Source organism: Artibeus jamaicensis, unplaced genomic scaffold (assembly GCF_021234435.1).
Source record: "Artibeus jamaicensis isolate MK-2021 breed Jamaican fruit bat unplaced genomic scaffold, CSHL_Jam_final contig_432, whole genome shotgun sequence".
NCBI lineage: Eukaryota > Metazoa > Chordata > Mammalia > Chiroptera > Phyllostomidae > Artibeus > Artibeus jamaicensis.
Window position 1 is genome coordinate 6,295,272 of NW_026521828.1, and position 15,785 is coordinate 6,311,056.

Here is a 15,785-nt window from a genome sequence, read left to right on the forward strand (position 1 = left end):
GTTTGACACCATTTTATATTAGGGACTGAAGCATCCATGAATTGTGGTATTCATAGGGATTCTGGAACCAATCCCCAGAAAATACAGAAAACCAACTGTAGTTAAGTTTAGGGGAAGTCAAAAGTTACAGGACTGGGGGAGAAGGCATCAGTGCCACTAACCCGGTGTTTTTCAAAGGTCAACTGTAAAAAGGGAACAGTGGGAAGAACCCTTCCCCATCACTCAGGCATGAGCATTTTAAAAAGTGCATGTGCACTGACACACACACAAATGGTATCATACAACCAGTAAACAATGCAATCTACTTTGTTCACGTAATCATGTGTCTTGGATACAGGTTGTTTTGCTTTCTTGTGCAACCGTTTTACTTGAAGCCTAGGTGGCAAAATTTTGGGAAGCCAAGAGGACAGAGGAGATGGGAGAAGGTACTCGGAGCTGGAGGTAACGTCTGGGCTCAAGCCAGGGCACAGGGTCTGATCACCAGTGGGACTGCCAGCTAAGCGCCCCTCACTCCCATGCTCAGGACAAAGGGAGGGAGGAAGTGTGAGACTGGGAAGCTGGGCCGCTCTCGCCTAGGTTTCCCATTCTCACCACCCCCCACCTCGCACCCCCTCCTTGCACCCCCGCACCGAGACCGAACAGAAAGTTATCACGGGAATCTGCGCCCCACCTGAAACTCGCCCAGGCCCCAGGAACTTCCCCCTAGGCATGGACTGGGGTCCTGGCGCTGGGATGGAGAAGTTGCCTCATCCGGGTGAGTTCCCAGAGCTGGCCATTTGGACACTGCCTTGCAGCGGCGCCCTCTGTCGGCGGCTCTGGGTACGGCCCGTTTCTGTCGGCCTGCTCTTGGTGTCACTGATGGTTTAAAGACAATCTTCCACCCTTCTTGGTGATGTTAAATTCCGCTAGGAATTTCTATATAATTCAGCTAATATTGTGCATATGCATAGAGCTCCTGGAGCCACAGATCTTTGTGCAAATGAGTGTGAGGGTATACTCTAGGTGCCTATGGGGGTATGTCGAGGGTGGCAGGCATGAGTTGGCTCTATGTCTGCCTGTGGGTATTTCACTTTCTGCTCCTATTTGTCTGTATGAGCAAGTACCTATGAGTGTAGGCCGTGTCTCTTTACACATTTCAGTCTTATTAGTAATACACACATTTTTATCATCTCCCCAGGTCTGTGTCTATGTGAATGTGCTGGGGTGAATGTACGCATGCACGCACACGTGTGTGTGTGTGTGTGTGTGTGGTGTATGGAGCCACAACGTGTGGTAATTGTATATCCCTGAAATCCAGATGTTAAAGGAAAAATGTATGGTAGGATGCTCCAGATATACTAAGCTCTTTGCCCCTCATCTCATCCTCTTACTTCAAAAATACCACAGACTTTGCTTTGGGGCCCTCTAGCATAAAATTGCTCCATCTTGACCTGAACTCAGCCTCCTGTGTGACCTCATCCTTCTTCATGCCCAATCCTCTGCCTTCCTTCTTCTCTAAGCTGGGGAGCCCAGGGAAGTTGCCTACTGCTTGCTGTCTCTAGGCACCTTGGCTATGATGCCAAGCCAGAGAAGACAGCATCCTATCTCCTTCATTTTCCCCCACCCAAAAGTCATTTCCTCTTAGTTCATTACCTGGGATTTTGATGTTGTGTTCCTTCAGCATTATTAATACACACAGGGAAAAAAAAGGAACTTGTTGAAATTCCCCCAGAAGGTTTTGAGAGTTGTTTTCAGTGTTGCAACTTAGAACAAGTCAGTTTCTAGTTTAAGTTTCCATCAGAAAGCTTGGTAAGAGCAGAGTATATAAGCTCCAGTAGCAGCAGCAACAGAAGAGAAGAAACAAGGGTTTCAGATCCAGTGAACTCTGTGTCTCGGCCAGAAGCAAGGTAAGCACTTCCCTGGCCCCTGCCAGCCCCTCCACAGGACTGTACCATGACTGCTACCCCTCTGTCTGGCATTGTGGATGGGTGGATTCCTGGAAGCATTCCTGGTGAATTACCTGCCAGGACACTTTGGGGACTCATGTATAATGTATCAATTTAGAAAGTCAACTAATAGTAATTGTCTACCAAGGTTTGTGCACTAATGCACATTTTATAGAAAGGTTTGTTTTTTATCTTGTTAAAAAGTGGTATGTATATAAATGTGTTCCTCAATACCAATGCCCATCAGTCAATGTACTGTACAAAGTTAGAGTGTTGCTTGCCTTAGTATGGTAAACTTTTTTAAAGCCTTTCATTCATTAAATAATAATGAATCAATAATTGAATAATTATTTATTCAACAAATAACTGAATTCATACTTTTACCTCATAATTTATGTTACATAGCATACATGCTCCCATATTTGGGATGGGCTTATTAATCAGATTGATATCTGAGGTATCAGTTCAAGTGGATTAACTAACTTGAGCCCACTTAAAAAATGAAAAGCAACTGCTATTATTTAAATCTACTTTTTGAAGAACTTTAAAATCTGTGAGAAGAAAAAATGGTAATCTTTTCTGTGCTGGTGGTATCTTATACTTGCTCAAGTATATTGTGTGCAACAATTTCAGGTTAAAAATAATAATGATCTGAAAAAAATTTTAAATAATAATGATTAGGTTAAAATATCATTTCTAACAAAGAAATTACCAAACCCCAGGTGACTGCCCACTTTTTTCAAATATGGAATTTCAAGATGTTAGAAAGTGGCCTTTTAGATTTATTTTACTGGGACCTGAAATTTTATGATTTCTGTACATTTGTTGCTTTTTCTAATAATTCATGAAATCCCTATATGCTAAAGTCTGGGATACAGTATGAAAAAAGACAGACATGATCTCTAACATCAAAAAGCTCAGTGTGGCAGGGAAGTAACTATACATTAAATAAGTAACTATGTAATTGTAGAAAGTGCCATGAAATGAGGGGTGGGGCTCTGCGACAGCAAATGGCACCATCTGGACACTCTACATGAATTACTTCATTCACTCCTCACCACACAAAACACCCATTTCACAGACTCAGAGTTTGAGGATTCACAAGTGGCCTACCCAGAGTCACATAACTAATGAGTGGCAGAGCTAGATGCCGCTGCAGGGCCTGCCTGGCTCTAGAACCAGGGCCCTTTGAAAGTGCTATGCCTTGTGTGACTATGTCTTTTTGTTTTTCAATAATAATTCTCTCTTCTAATTAAAAAGTAATAAAGTAAAAATTGAGAAAGAGATGCCCAAGTGTTACTGTCATACCCATGTTTGGTACTGGCACAAGGGAGCCTTAACATATCAAAGGCCCTAGATTCCCTGCATCCTTCATACAAGGTTTCAAGAGTTTAGAAAACCTATGAAATGGCATGAAAAGAAAATTAACCCTCAAGCCTCCCGAACTTGGGATGCTGTGGGAGGCAGCCCCCTGCTATCAGCTGGTCCAGGGAACCACGGGGTAACTACAGGTTGGCCCCCTTTCTGTTTCCCCTGGGTCCCACCCCCTGCCAGTGATCTGCGGTTTAAAATGTAGGTGATAACCAAAATGAAAGCTGTTTCTTAGAACGGGCATCAGATCTCCCTCGATCCTAAAGTGCCATTTACCTGAATTCTCAAATGTATCTGAGGTACAGAAAGGAAGTGCTGGGCACATAATAGAAAGGAAAACCCCAGCTTCAAGAGAACATTCAAGGAGATGCCAGGAATCTCTGTCGTTTCCCTCCCCAGAGTGCTGAAATCTGGGTTTTACAGGCCTGTGTGATTGCAATACATCTATGACATTTCCCTATAGCCAGGCACAACTTTTTGTCTCTGCATTATGTATGAAACAAAGAGATGCCAACTTCCTTTTCTCTTCCTTTTCCCTAACCTCTTATTGGTTATCTTCCATAACATATCATCTCACTGCAGTTTCCCTTTGAGATGGGTATTGTGTCCATTTTATATATGAGGAGACTGAGGTGCAGAGAGTAATTTGACCAGCATCACGCAACTAGTGAGTGGTGGGACCAGAACTGAAGCCCATAGCCGCTTGACTCCAAGCCTATGAATGTACTAACTGATGCTCTGTAGCAACTCAAGCTTTGCTACAGTCACAGCTTGAACTAAACAGGCAGACGTGCCCCTGAAAGCTCCCTGCTGCAGTGACAAAAGCACTGACAGTGCATGGGAAGGCCTGCTTCTAGCCCTGTCTCAGCCTCTGCGATCAATGGGAACAGAGTGCATGGCAAGGTTTCCCTAGGATCAGGGGCAGTCCTGACACAGCCATGACTTGTCAATATTCAGTCACATCAAACAAGAGATGCTCATTTTTAAGGTATTGGCTGAAAATTTTGAGTCTTGTTCTTCATATGATTTAGACAGTGGTTTCTGAAACTATGTTGCTGCAGACCATGGGTGATCTCCAAGACAGATGGATGTGTTTCAGCCTGAAACTAAATAATATTCATCTCTATCTAATTCACAGGGCGTGGAGGGGTAATTTTCAGAGTCTAAAGATTTTCATAAATCCTGGGTACTAATCTAGATTGAGTTTCAATATAAGACAGTGCCTGATTTACTAGAAAATTACGTATTTCATTCATTCATGGTGGACATGTCACACTATGTTATGGTCTTCTCCCATGGAACATCTTGATTTTCAGAGGCCCCAGGAACCTGAACATGGGTTAAATAGTGGTTCAAAAGGTGGTCCCTGGACCAGCAACATCAGCTTTGCCTGGAAACCTTTTAGGAATGCGGAGTCTCAGGTCCCAACCCCAGAGCTGGTGAATAAGACTCTGGGGTGTGGGACTCAGCAATCAGTGTTTTAAAAAGTCTTCCCAGTTATGCTGACTTATGCTCAAATTTGAGAACCACTTGGTTACATTATGTGGGAGGGAGTAATCTTTCAGTTTGGAGCAATTATAGTCTAAACAAGGAGAGAAACTAAATCCCGACAAGGATTGGTGACCAGGTCATTGGCAGACTTTGAAAGATTGCCTCTATATTGCCTCTCCTCCCCGGCCGAAGTCCTTTAGCCCTGGTGTCACCGCACACACTGCCTTGTGCTACAGTTCAGTAGCTTATCTCTCCAACCAGAGGGCAGGCATTTAACACCCTGACTTAATAAATATTTGTTGAATGAAAGCATTTGCTCCTAAAAGGCACGATCCAGGTAAACACTTTTTTTACTTCCAAATGCTCTAGCTCAGTGCCCTTTACATAGTAAGTATCAAGTAAATAACTGCTGAATGTTGATCCAGACAAGTTCTTTCTCTGATCCTTAGGTTTCTTATCTTACAAATAAGAGGATTATATCAGAAGGCTGGCTTTAGATCTCTTTCAGCCTCACCTAGTCTATTCTCTGTTTGGAGATGTGCTTGCCCAGAGACTGGCATAAGGGTTCCTATAATTCACTTAGTATTAACCTGACGGTGTAGAGAAGGAAGTAGAAAATGAAGATTAAAGGCAATGTGCACAGAATGTGAATATGGTTTCTAATGGTAACTGAATAGTGATTGACAGTCTCTTTCCTCTTCTTCTCTTTTCCTCTTTCTCTTCCTCTCTTCCTCTCCCTCCTACAGATGCATCAGCAGCAGTTGGTCCTCTCCTGCTTGTCCCTGGTTTTCCTGGCATCTCCTCTCCTGGCCATATGGGAACTGGAGAAAGATGGTAACTAGACTCCCTATTCTCCAAGGAGGCCAGATCTAGGCCAGAACTCTCAGGCAGCCCCTGGGGGGGAAGGGAATCAGACTGAAATGGGCACCTGTGCTTTGGGGCTTCCTATCCAAAGTGATGACTCTAGGAAAACACGGGCCATGTGTCCTTCTTTCACTGGTGAAGGTGTTTGGCTTTCATATTAGATGGCAGAGAAGGAGCTTTCTGTGGACTGTGGTGGGAAAAGAGACAGACAGGGGCTTTGCCAGTGTTACTAAAACCAAATGTGTAATACAATTAAAATTCCAAAGTGAAGGATTTGAAAAGTTTAGCGATAGTGACTGTGCTCTATCATTTCCCACTCCACCACATGACACCGCCTCCTCGGTTGGCACCTAGACGACATACCTCTGACCATGCACTCCGGGGAAAGTATAGCATTTAGGCTCACAGTAACTTGGGTTCGCAGGCTGGTTCTGGCATATATTATGTGACTTTGAGGAGGGTCACCTCTGAGCCTGAGTTTCCTCAACTATAAACCAGGGGTTACAAAGTGATACATTCTCCGTAGACTGTTAATGTATTAACTGATTGTTAATTGTTTCTGAGAGATCCTCAGATGTTTCTTATTGAAGCCAACATAATAAGTTGACAATACTGTCTTTAATTGTATAATAATAATACTTAATATTTATTTGTACATACTATCTCATTTAATTCTCACAACAACCACATGAAATAGGGACTGTTTTTACCCCATTTTATAGATGTTGAAAATACAGGCTACAGAGATTAGGCAATTTACCCAATTTCACACAGGATGGTAAGGATGGAATGGGGACTTGATCTCAATTATGTCTTTCTTCAAAGCCTGTGCCCTTGTGCTTGAAGAAAATTTTAAAAGAAGGATATTAGTCATTGTTTCCTATATCCTCAGAGAACTGAGAAAAAAATAAGCATAAATTAAAATGAAGACTCTTCTACTGGTGAGCATAAATAACTGCTTGATAGGAGAGTACAAAAAGAAACTTTGAACTATTCCTCTATTCTTAATAATTTCAGGAAATCAAAATCCAGCCTTCCTCCCCTCTGCCCCAGGAGGGTTGCCTCCCTGAGGAAGAGCAAAGGTCTGAGCCAGATGGTTACACCAAATCCCTTCCAACCATGGGAGTTTTAGTGAGCTCGGAAACCTTGCCTCTTGCAGAGTTAACCCTTGGTTACTTCTAATTTGGTAAACCACAGAAATTTCTGAAAGTCAGTGTGAGAAGCCCTAGGAGGGCTTGTGACTATGGAGACCAGATGAGATGAAGCCAAGCACTACGTTCCAGAGGCTCCTCACCGGGCTCCCCGTTAAAGCTGTTTTCACCTACTCTTGAGCAAAGGTGCCCCAGAGCTTCTGAGTCTTAGTTATGACAGAAAATAGCCATGATGCTCAGTCATCAGTGGAATAGAGAAAAGCTAGAGAAAGTAGAAAGTGCCACGTGAGTTCATGCCACATAGCCAAAGAGCTGGGCCACAGACGCTTTTTACCTCCTGTCTTTGTTATTCATTCAAGAGTTGTAAATCCTAGCCCTGGCTGATGTAGCTCAGTGGATTGAGCGCGGGCCTGCGAACCAGACAATCGTGGTTCGATTCCCAGTCAGGGCACATACCGGGGTTGCAGGCCGGTTTCCTGAAGGCCAGTTCCCAGCAGGGGATGCATGAAAGGCAACCATACATTGATGTTTCTCTCCCTCTCTTCTTCCCTTCCCCTCTAAAGATAAAAAAAAAAAAAAGAGTTGTAAATCCCTTTGATGTAAAATGAGAACTTTATATTCCACAATGCTTTACATTTGAACACTAATAACAAGAGCCACCAGTTAAAGAGCATTTAAGGGCACTATGTTAAGCTCTTATAGGATAGGCTTGTATAATCCACATCTTAACCTTCTGAAGCAAGTACTAATATTTTGCTAATTTTAAAGACAATGATGCCAAAGCTTAGAATAACTGAAGGCCTTGTCCAAAGCCACAGAGCAGAATAAGAGACAGAGCTGACTCTAAACCCAGACATATGTGACTCCAGGCTCTTAATCCCAGGGACCCTCACGGCAGACATCAAAACCATCTGGAGAGCATGAAAAAACAGATCACTGGGCCCATCCCATAGTTCTCGGTTCCGCGACTGAGAATCTGCATTTCTAAGAGATTCCTGGGTGATGCTGCTTATGGTGGTCTGATGATCATGGTTCGAGAAGTGCCACATTGATTCTATTTAATTAATAACCAATGCATGAGTGGGGCTTTGATGTGAAACCCTCTTTGAAATACTATGTACTAAGCCATTCTTTGAGTGCCAGTTTAGATGCTGGCACTAGATACCCAATGCAAAGCCAAGGAGACAAGACAGTCTGAGATACAGCTCTCGTGCTTCTAACGTGTTGTAACCTTGCTTAGCCTCATGGTCTCAGTACTCACCTCTGTAAAATGGGAAGACTAAGACCTACTGCCTCATAAGAGTGTGAAATAGCTTTTACAAAACTACAGAGACAATAAAATTTCCATTGGTGAGTTTCACGTAGTAGAAAGGAAATACTAAAATCCCCATAGGAAGTGGTAAGACAGTTTCTCTGTGTAGGGGCCTGACCCTTTGGTCTATGAATAACAGTAACAACTAACACTGAGTTTACTGAAGCAGGCACTGTGCTAAATGTTCTATATACTTTTTTTTTTTCCATTTAATCCTCACTGTCAAACCTATGATGTAGTCCTCCAGCCAGCTAGTGGAGATAGGATCTCATTTCTGGTCAGTCTTTCTTGACATTCTGTGCCCTGTCTTATTTCCTATGAGACTGAAATTGTACTCGAAGTGTCTTATCTCCACCAGGCCTTCAGCAAAAGACTCTTGTGCAGTTTGCATTTTCCAGTGTATCAAGGCCTTCTTCATATGCCAGCTAATCAAATGTTGATTATTAACAGCAGCCTGCCATTTAACAAATCGATGGCGTCTACAAAACTCTTATTTTGAGAGAGAGGAAGGGAGAGAGAAAGAGAGGGAGAGAAACATAGGGAAACATTGATTGGTTGCCTCTCATACAAGCCCTGACCAGAGACCCAACCTGAAACCCAGGCATGTGCCCTGACGAGGAATTGAACCAGTGACCTTTTGCTTTGTGGGACAATGGCCAACGGAGCCATGCTGGTCAGGGATTTATAAAACTTTCATAACTTTGGGTCTCTCTTCCATAATTTTGAGCCCATGTAGGGCCCAGTACCAGAAGGTCATTTCAGCAAGCATTTGCTGCTAAAGGCAAGGCTGTGCTTCAGTAAAGCAGATGCCCAGGGAGTTCAAAGTACACAGTCTCAGAGTGTATGGAGCTTACAGCACAGCTCTCCACTCTCTGTGCTCCCCAGTTTATGTTGTAGAATTGGACTGGTATCCTGATGCCCCTGGAGAAACAGTGGTCCTCACCTGCGATACCCCTGAAGAAGATGGCATCACATGGAGCTCGGACCAGAGCAGTGATGTCTTAGGCTCCGGCAAAAACTTGACCATCCAAGTCAAAGAGTTTGGAAATGCTGGCCAGTATACCTGTCACAAGGGAGGCGAGGTTCTCCGCCATTCTCTCCTTCTGCTTCACAAAAGCGAAGATGGAATTTGGTCCACTGATATTTTAAAAGATCAGAAAGGTAATTCCATTCCCTTGGACAGTATCAGTTTTTTCTTTTTCTCCATAAGAAATATAAAAATTAAAAATCTTAAAGATAAGACACTATCAGTATAGCTAGTGAAGTAAGTAATCAAGTTCCTTACTGAAACCACTTAAAACCTACAACTTCCTTTGCTTTGGTTTTCCTCTGCTAGACACCTTGAGTTATCAGCCATCAAAATCTCATGTTGAGAGAGTTTCATGGTGAGTCTGGATGCTTTTACTGAGGTTTCTTTAAGTCACAGTGATATCACTGAGAGAGTAATGAAAGTTAGTTAACCAACATACACAGTGTATAATTCAGTACTGGGTTGACAGCCTTGAAAAAAACTAATACCCCCTTCGGTATGTTAGATGTATAGTATGCCCTGCAGAGTCAACTACCTATTGAGACTCTCCCAGTCCTCGCTGAACTGCCTGCCAGAGAGCAGCATCCTTTTCCATGGACTTTAGTGGAAGATCTTCCCTTTTGCAGTATTTGGTGGCCTGTGTTAATCATAATCAAAATCTTTCTTTAAAAAACCTCCAAATGTTGAATTGTTGTTCTTTTTGATTCCAGAGCCCAAAAATAAGACCTTTCTAAAATGTGAAGCAAAGAATTATTCTGGACATTTCACCTGCTGGTGGCTGACAGCGATCAGTACTGATCTGAAATTCAGTGTGAAAAGCAGCAGGGGGTAAGTGAAACCACTCTGGTTTCTTGGTGTTTTGCTAGAACTACTATTTCATTAAGAAAATAAAGGTGACCTAGCAATGGCCTTTCAGTTAATGCTAAGGGAGAAAACAAAGTCAAATCCATATTTTTTCAATGCCCACCCCCCTGCCTAAGGTGGGGACAGGACATGGAAATCTAAGCTGACTGCCTGAACAAATGTGTGCATTAGAACATGGACACAGCCTCAGCTGTGTTTGAACCCACTCATCCAAACTGCCTGGCAATGCTTCATTAGGGCTTATAGCACCTTGGGGAGGGATGAAAGGATAAATTGAAGCTATAAATGACTTTTGCCAAAACTGCACCTTGAATCAAAAATAGAAACAAAAGGTCTAGGGCACGGATGCACTGAAAGCCCTGAGGCCTCAAGGAATTTTCCCAGGGCCTCTGCAACAACTTCTTCTGCGAACACCACTCACCTCAAGTTCACTGTTTGCCCAGAACACTTGGACTGTCCCTGGGAAATCGAGTCCCATACTACAGAACCTATGTTAGCCCCTCTAACATGTGACCTTACTCATCATCTAAGTTCCCAAACAATGTAGGAGATGGAGTGAACCTGGGTGATCATCCTGGCATGGCCTCTATTCACCTGAGGAACCTCTGGGGTCTCACTACTCTATCTCTAGAATGAAAATGCTTACTAAAGAAATGCTTATTATACAAGTGCACAAAGACATAGAGGCAAACATTCACTGGGATGCTTCTGGCAATCAGCAGGGGAAAGGTCAAATACAGTGTGGTCTATTGCACTCTGCAGCTTAATGTGCTATCTTCAAAATAACTCAAGTGCCTATGGTCTGTCATGGAGCACTCCCCATAATGCCTTCAGACATGGAAAAAATAGTTACAAAAACATATATATATGTATATATATATATGTATAATTTTATCCTTTTATTTCATAAAAATAAAATCTGTTTATATAGACAAAAATGTGTACATATGCATAAAAATGTGAACATATAATTGCTTTGAATATTCACAGAAAAGTTCTGTTGGAATAGAAGATGTATTTATATTCAATCCCCGTTTTAACCCTAATCCCACTCCCCAATTATAAATATCACTTTTATATATTATATATGTATACAAAAACATAATATAAATACTATATTTATTTTATAACAATATATAGCATATATTTACATATAAATATATATAATACATATTTGCATATATGAATAATGTTTATATCTGGGGAATGAGAGTAGAGTAAAAAGGGGGACTGGGATTAAAAGAGGCACACAGGTTTCCTTTATATACATCTCTTTAATTTTTTAAAATTAGCATGTATGGTTTTGTAATTAAAATGGGAGAATGAAATAAAAATTTTAATCAGGAGATGTAACCAGAGGCTCCGGATCCCAAATCTCCCAGATTCATTTTGGCCAGCAGCATCTAAGTGCAGGGTTGTTTCTAGACATTTGCACTACCCCTGAAACACTTGTTCTCAGGGTGCAGGAGGGCAGGTTCTTACTGCCTGGGAGGAAATCAAATGAATCAGAGAAACTGTGACCTCAGACCATTACAACCGCTAGGAACTCGCCCACAACATATGACACAGGATATGTCTGTCTGTGATTTCAGTTCCTCTGACCCCCGAGGAGTGACCTGTGGAGCGGCAACACTCTCGGCAGAGAAGGTCAGAGTGGACCACAGGGAGTATAGGAAGTACACGGTGGAGTGCCAGGAGGGCAGTGCCTGCCCAGCTGCCGAGGAGAGGCTGCCCATCGAAGTCGTGGTGGATGCTGTTCACAAGCTCAAGTATGAAAACTATACCAGCAGCTTCTTCATCAGGGACATCAGTGAGTTTGCTTGAGTCTATGTGCTTCATAAAGAGAGATGACATTTGCCACATGTTCGCAATGCCCCGTGCACTGGGTTAAGGGGTTGCACACATTACCCGTTTTATTCAGCAACCCTCTCCCAAAGTACAATGTAGATACTGTCATCTGCATTTCAAGGAAGAGGAAACTAAGTCTCAAAAAAAGTTAAACAACTTGTCCCAGATCTCACTGCTAGCAACTTAGACCCAGATCTGACCCTCAGGAAAAAGCAGGCTCTTGGCTAAATGTCTGTTCTGCTGCCCAGACAGCTTCCGTGGTGATTCCAAAGCAGCCTCTTCAGCATGACATTCCTATGCAGAACCATTCCTATGCTTCCCTACCAACTTCAATGACTCCAAGCCCATCTTTCGCTAGCATTTGAAAAGAGAATAAAACCCCCTCAAAAATGGACATCATTATTTTTAAATTGGCAGATGGAGACTTTTCATTTCCTTTACCATTTATCCATTGAAATACAGAGTGAGAGAACCACAGAACTTGCTCTAGTGTTTGTGGAGAGACTGCCCTTGATGGGTTGGAGGAAGAGCACTAACTGGGAAATCTCTTACCTAATCTGCAGCAAGAGGCTCAGCTTGGTTCCAAGTCTGGTGCAAAGAGGGGGACTGAACAGAAAGGGTAGGGTGGTCCTTCCCCAATGGCTCAGATATGAGAGTCCTGTCTCTAAGAACTTCCTTCTGAGCACTATGGTGACTGGGTCCACAGCCAGGGTCCACCTGATTATGCAGAGAGGAGGATTCTAAACCTCTCTCAGGTTCAGCCCTGAAGGATGCAGCTGCCTTCCACAGGCACTGGCATGAGCACCAGCCACAGAAGAGCCTCATGTCTGCCAGCCACATGCTCAGAGAAGTTCAATACCTATCTTATGCCCTCACAGCTGGTCATAGGTGCAAGTGGTCCAGAACTCCTTCTCCAAAGTCCTTCTAGAAAAATAATGGGTGTTTTTATCTTCTCCCACAGTCAAACCAGATCCACCCAAGAACCTGCAGGTGAAGCCATTAAAGAATTCCCGACAGGTGGAGGTCAGCTGGGAGTACCCTGACACCTGGAGCACCCCACATTCCTACTTCTCCCTGACATTTTCTCTTCAGGTTCAGGGCAAGAACAAGAGAGAAAAGGTAAGATGTGATTCAGGTGCCACGTATTCTGTGGTCAGGTTTGTGCAGACCCAGCCGGGGAGGAGATGAACGGTGATAACAGCTAGTGTTTATCTAGTACCGTCTCTGTGCCTGAAACTATGTTAAGGGTTTTACACGTTTATCTCAACTAGTCCTCACAGAACTCTACAAAGACATGCAGTATTATTATCACAACTTCACTAATGACGCCAGGAAAGCTCAGAGAGGTTAAGTAACTAGCCCAAGGTCACACAGCTAGGCCATGACAGAACCAGAACACAAACTCAGACTGCCAGACACAAAGGCCATACACCTCCTGTATGGTTGGTTGATCATTGATTCTCGTACTCAGAACTGGCCCTGATGTAGAAGAGCTGGACTTTAGGGACCGAAAATTATTATTTTGACTGAGTAAATATAATGGATGATAGAAGATTTAGGCTATGTCTTGCCCAAAATGTATAATTCTTGGCTGTTCTTCATATTGTGAAGTTATTCTATTACACAGAATGTTGGTATTTATGTAGGCTAGGATGATGACTTTACAGTTTTCTTGCCTTGGCATCAATAATCCCAAGGCCCCAGGGGCACTTTCATTGAGTTTTAGCCTCCTCAGACTCCAGTTTTAAAATCATTGGATAAAGTTCTTATTTAGTATAGCATTTGGCATCTGGTAGAAACTCAGTGGTTCAGTTACTGTCTGAGAATTTTCTTGTAGGAACAAAGGTTATTCTGTAGTTAATTTCACATAAATATTATTTAAAATCTTGATATCTTCCCTTCTTAAAATCTGTATCATTAGCCCTGGCTGGCGTAGCTCAGTGGATTGAGCACGGGCCTGCGAACCAGAGTATCGCGGTTCGATTCCCAGTCAAGGCACATGCCTGGGTTGCAGGCCAGATCCCGGCAGGGGAGGCAGGGGACACATGAGAGGCAACCATACATTGATATTTCTCTCCCACTCTTTATCCTTCCCTTCCCCTCTCTCTCGAAAAAAAATTTTTTTTAAATCTGTATCATTAATAGGTAATATTTACTGAGTGCTTTCTATACAGTTAGAGATTTTTGAGCGCTTTCTATATGGTTAGAGATTTTTGCTATGAGTTTTAACATGATTATTTTAACTTTTAAAACTCTGGAAGGTAGGCATTATTACTATCCCTCTTTTATAAGTGAGGAATCTGAGACACAGAGAGCCTAAGACATATTCTTATGGGCACACAGTAAGGAGCAACACCTGGATTTGAACACGTTTGTCTGAATGTGGTATTTCTGAATATCCACAGGACAATTAGTGCAAATCTGCCCCAGTTCCACCATCAATCTTGTACAAGAGTAAGGGCACAAGGGCCCTTCATACAAGGTGAAAGCTGGACCAATTTCATCCTCACGGCCTGCAAAATACCTGTAGATAGAAAAATTGAATATGTTTAGAGTTTCTGTCAGTAGATGGCGCGAGTTCTACGTACTCCCCTGCAGTCCTGCAACCCGGTGTGCTTGTTTTGGGAGATGGTGCTTTGCAGAAATGTGCCCAGCCTGCCTTGTGACTGTGTTACCAAATATTTCTTGCTCCTTTGCAGAAAGATAGACCCTTCGTAGACAAAACCTCAGCTCACATCACATGCCACAAGGATGCCGTGATCCGAGTGCAAGCCCGAGACCGCTACTATAACTCACCCTGGAGCGAATGGGCATCTGTGTCCTGCAGTTAGGTGAGGAGGCCCAGCCCAGACCTGCATACTCAGTGTCCCCAGGTTCAGGGAAATAGTGCGGGAGGACGGTGCAGGAGAGGAAAGAGGGAATGCCTGGCACAGGTGCCAGAGTCAGAAACATAAGTTTGTTCATTAACAGATACTTATTTGATGATCATATTGTTCCAGGCACTATGCTGGGCTCAGGGATACTGCAGTAAACAGAAAGACATTAAGTCCTGCCTTTCTAGAAGGAAATGCAAAGATGAGAGAGTCAGCCAAGAGTCAGAGCAAGGAGGATTGCAAGCTGTTTCCAGAAATTAGAACCTCATCCAAGGGGAGATGTGGGGGGGGCCACTGAAAGACTTTCAACAAGGAAACGACATGATCAGACATTCTTTTAAGAAAATTTTCAAGAGAGTCTCTAGTGAGCAAGGCACCAGCCAAATCCCAGGCCACATAAGGAAGGGTTGGACCTTTCTGACATGGAATCCCCATGGCTCAATTGCCCAGATAATGTGTCATGTGAAATATGAAGGGCCTGCTTCTACCTTTCTAATCCTCATAAACTTGGGGCATTCTTTTTCAGATTCTGCTCCCAGGATGAAAACTTGGAGGAAAAAAGGAAGACATGCAAAATTTCTTAAAGACACAATGCAACAGACCCAAAGAGATATTTTCTACCTAATTTGCTTTTTTTTTAAGGGTCATAATATATTTGTTGTATTTTTTATATTTAAATGCTGTCTCCTGAAACAATCAGATAATTTATTTATAGAGTTTCCAGCTAGCACATTGCAACTATTATTTAAATATTTATGTATTTATTAATTTATTATGGTTATTTAACATTTTTGCACCAAGATCTGTGTGTTTCACCCTCTTATGACCTGATCCATATGGAATGGGTCCTATTATGTATGCAAAATGTGAATTTATGTGTCATTTATACTGACAACTTCTCAGTTGAGGCTGCAAGTGCCTCAGTTTTAGGACAACCAGTAAGAACACAATGTTCTGATGCCAGTGCCATAGTGTATTTGTGATGGATGGGAACACAAGAGATAATCAAACAGAGAAGGGAGACAGGTGCCCACTGGAGGAGGTTGTGGAAAGATG

The 15,785-nt window shown here is 42.8% G+C and overlaps 1 protein-coding gene across 1 annotated transcript; it reads left to right on the forward strand.

Annotated features, from left to right (window-relative positions):
• The first annotated feature begins 1,855 nt into the window (after window positions 1-1,855).
• On the forward strand, window positions 1,856-15,333 carry IL12B (interleukin 12B). The gene is made up of 8 exons (XM_037152266.2): window positions 1,856-1,886; window positions 5,534-5,621; window positions 9,000-9,275; window positions 9,855-9,972; window positions 11,601-11,818; window positions 12,818-12,975; window positions 14,556-14,687; window positions 15,256-15,333. The coding sequence occupies exons 2-7, from the start codon at window positions 5,534-5,536 to the stop codon at window positions 14,685-14,687; spliced, it is 990 nt and encodes a 329-aa protein (XP_037008161.2). The 5' UTR covers window positions 1,856-1,886; the 3' UTR covers window positions 15,256-15,333.
• Window positions 15,334-15,785: the final 452 nt, after the last annotated feature.

Excerpts from the sequence above, each read along its gene's own strand:
- IL12B (XM_037152266.2), top strand. The coding sequence starts at position 5,534 with ATGCATCAGCAGCAGTTGGTCCTCTCCTGCTTGTCCCTGGTTTTCCTG. Across the intron at positions 5,622-8,999 it reads ATGGGAACTGGAGAAAGATG|TTTATGTTGTAGAATTGGAC; the intron begins GTAACTAGACTC and ends TGTGCTCCCCAG. Across the intron at positions 12,976-14,555 it reads GCAAGAACAAGAGAGAAAAG|AAAGATAGACCCTTCGTAGA; the intron begins GTAAGATGTGAT and ends GCTCCTTTGCAG.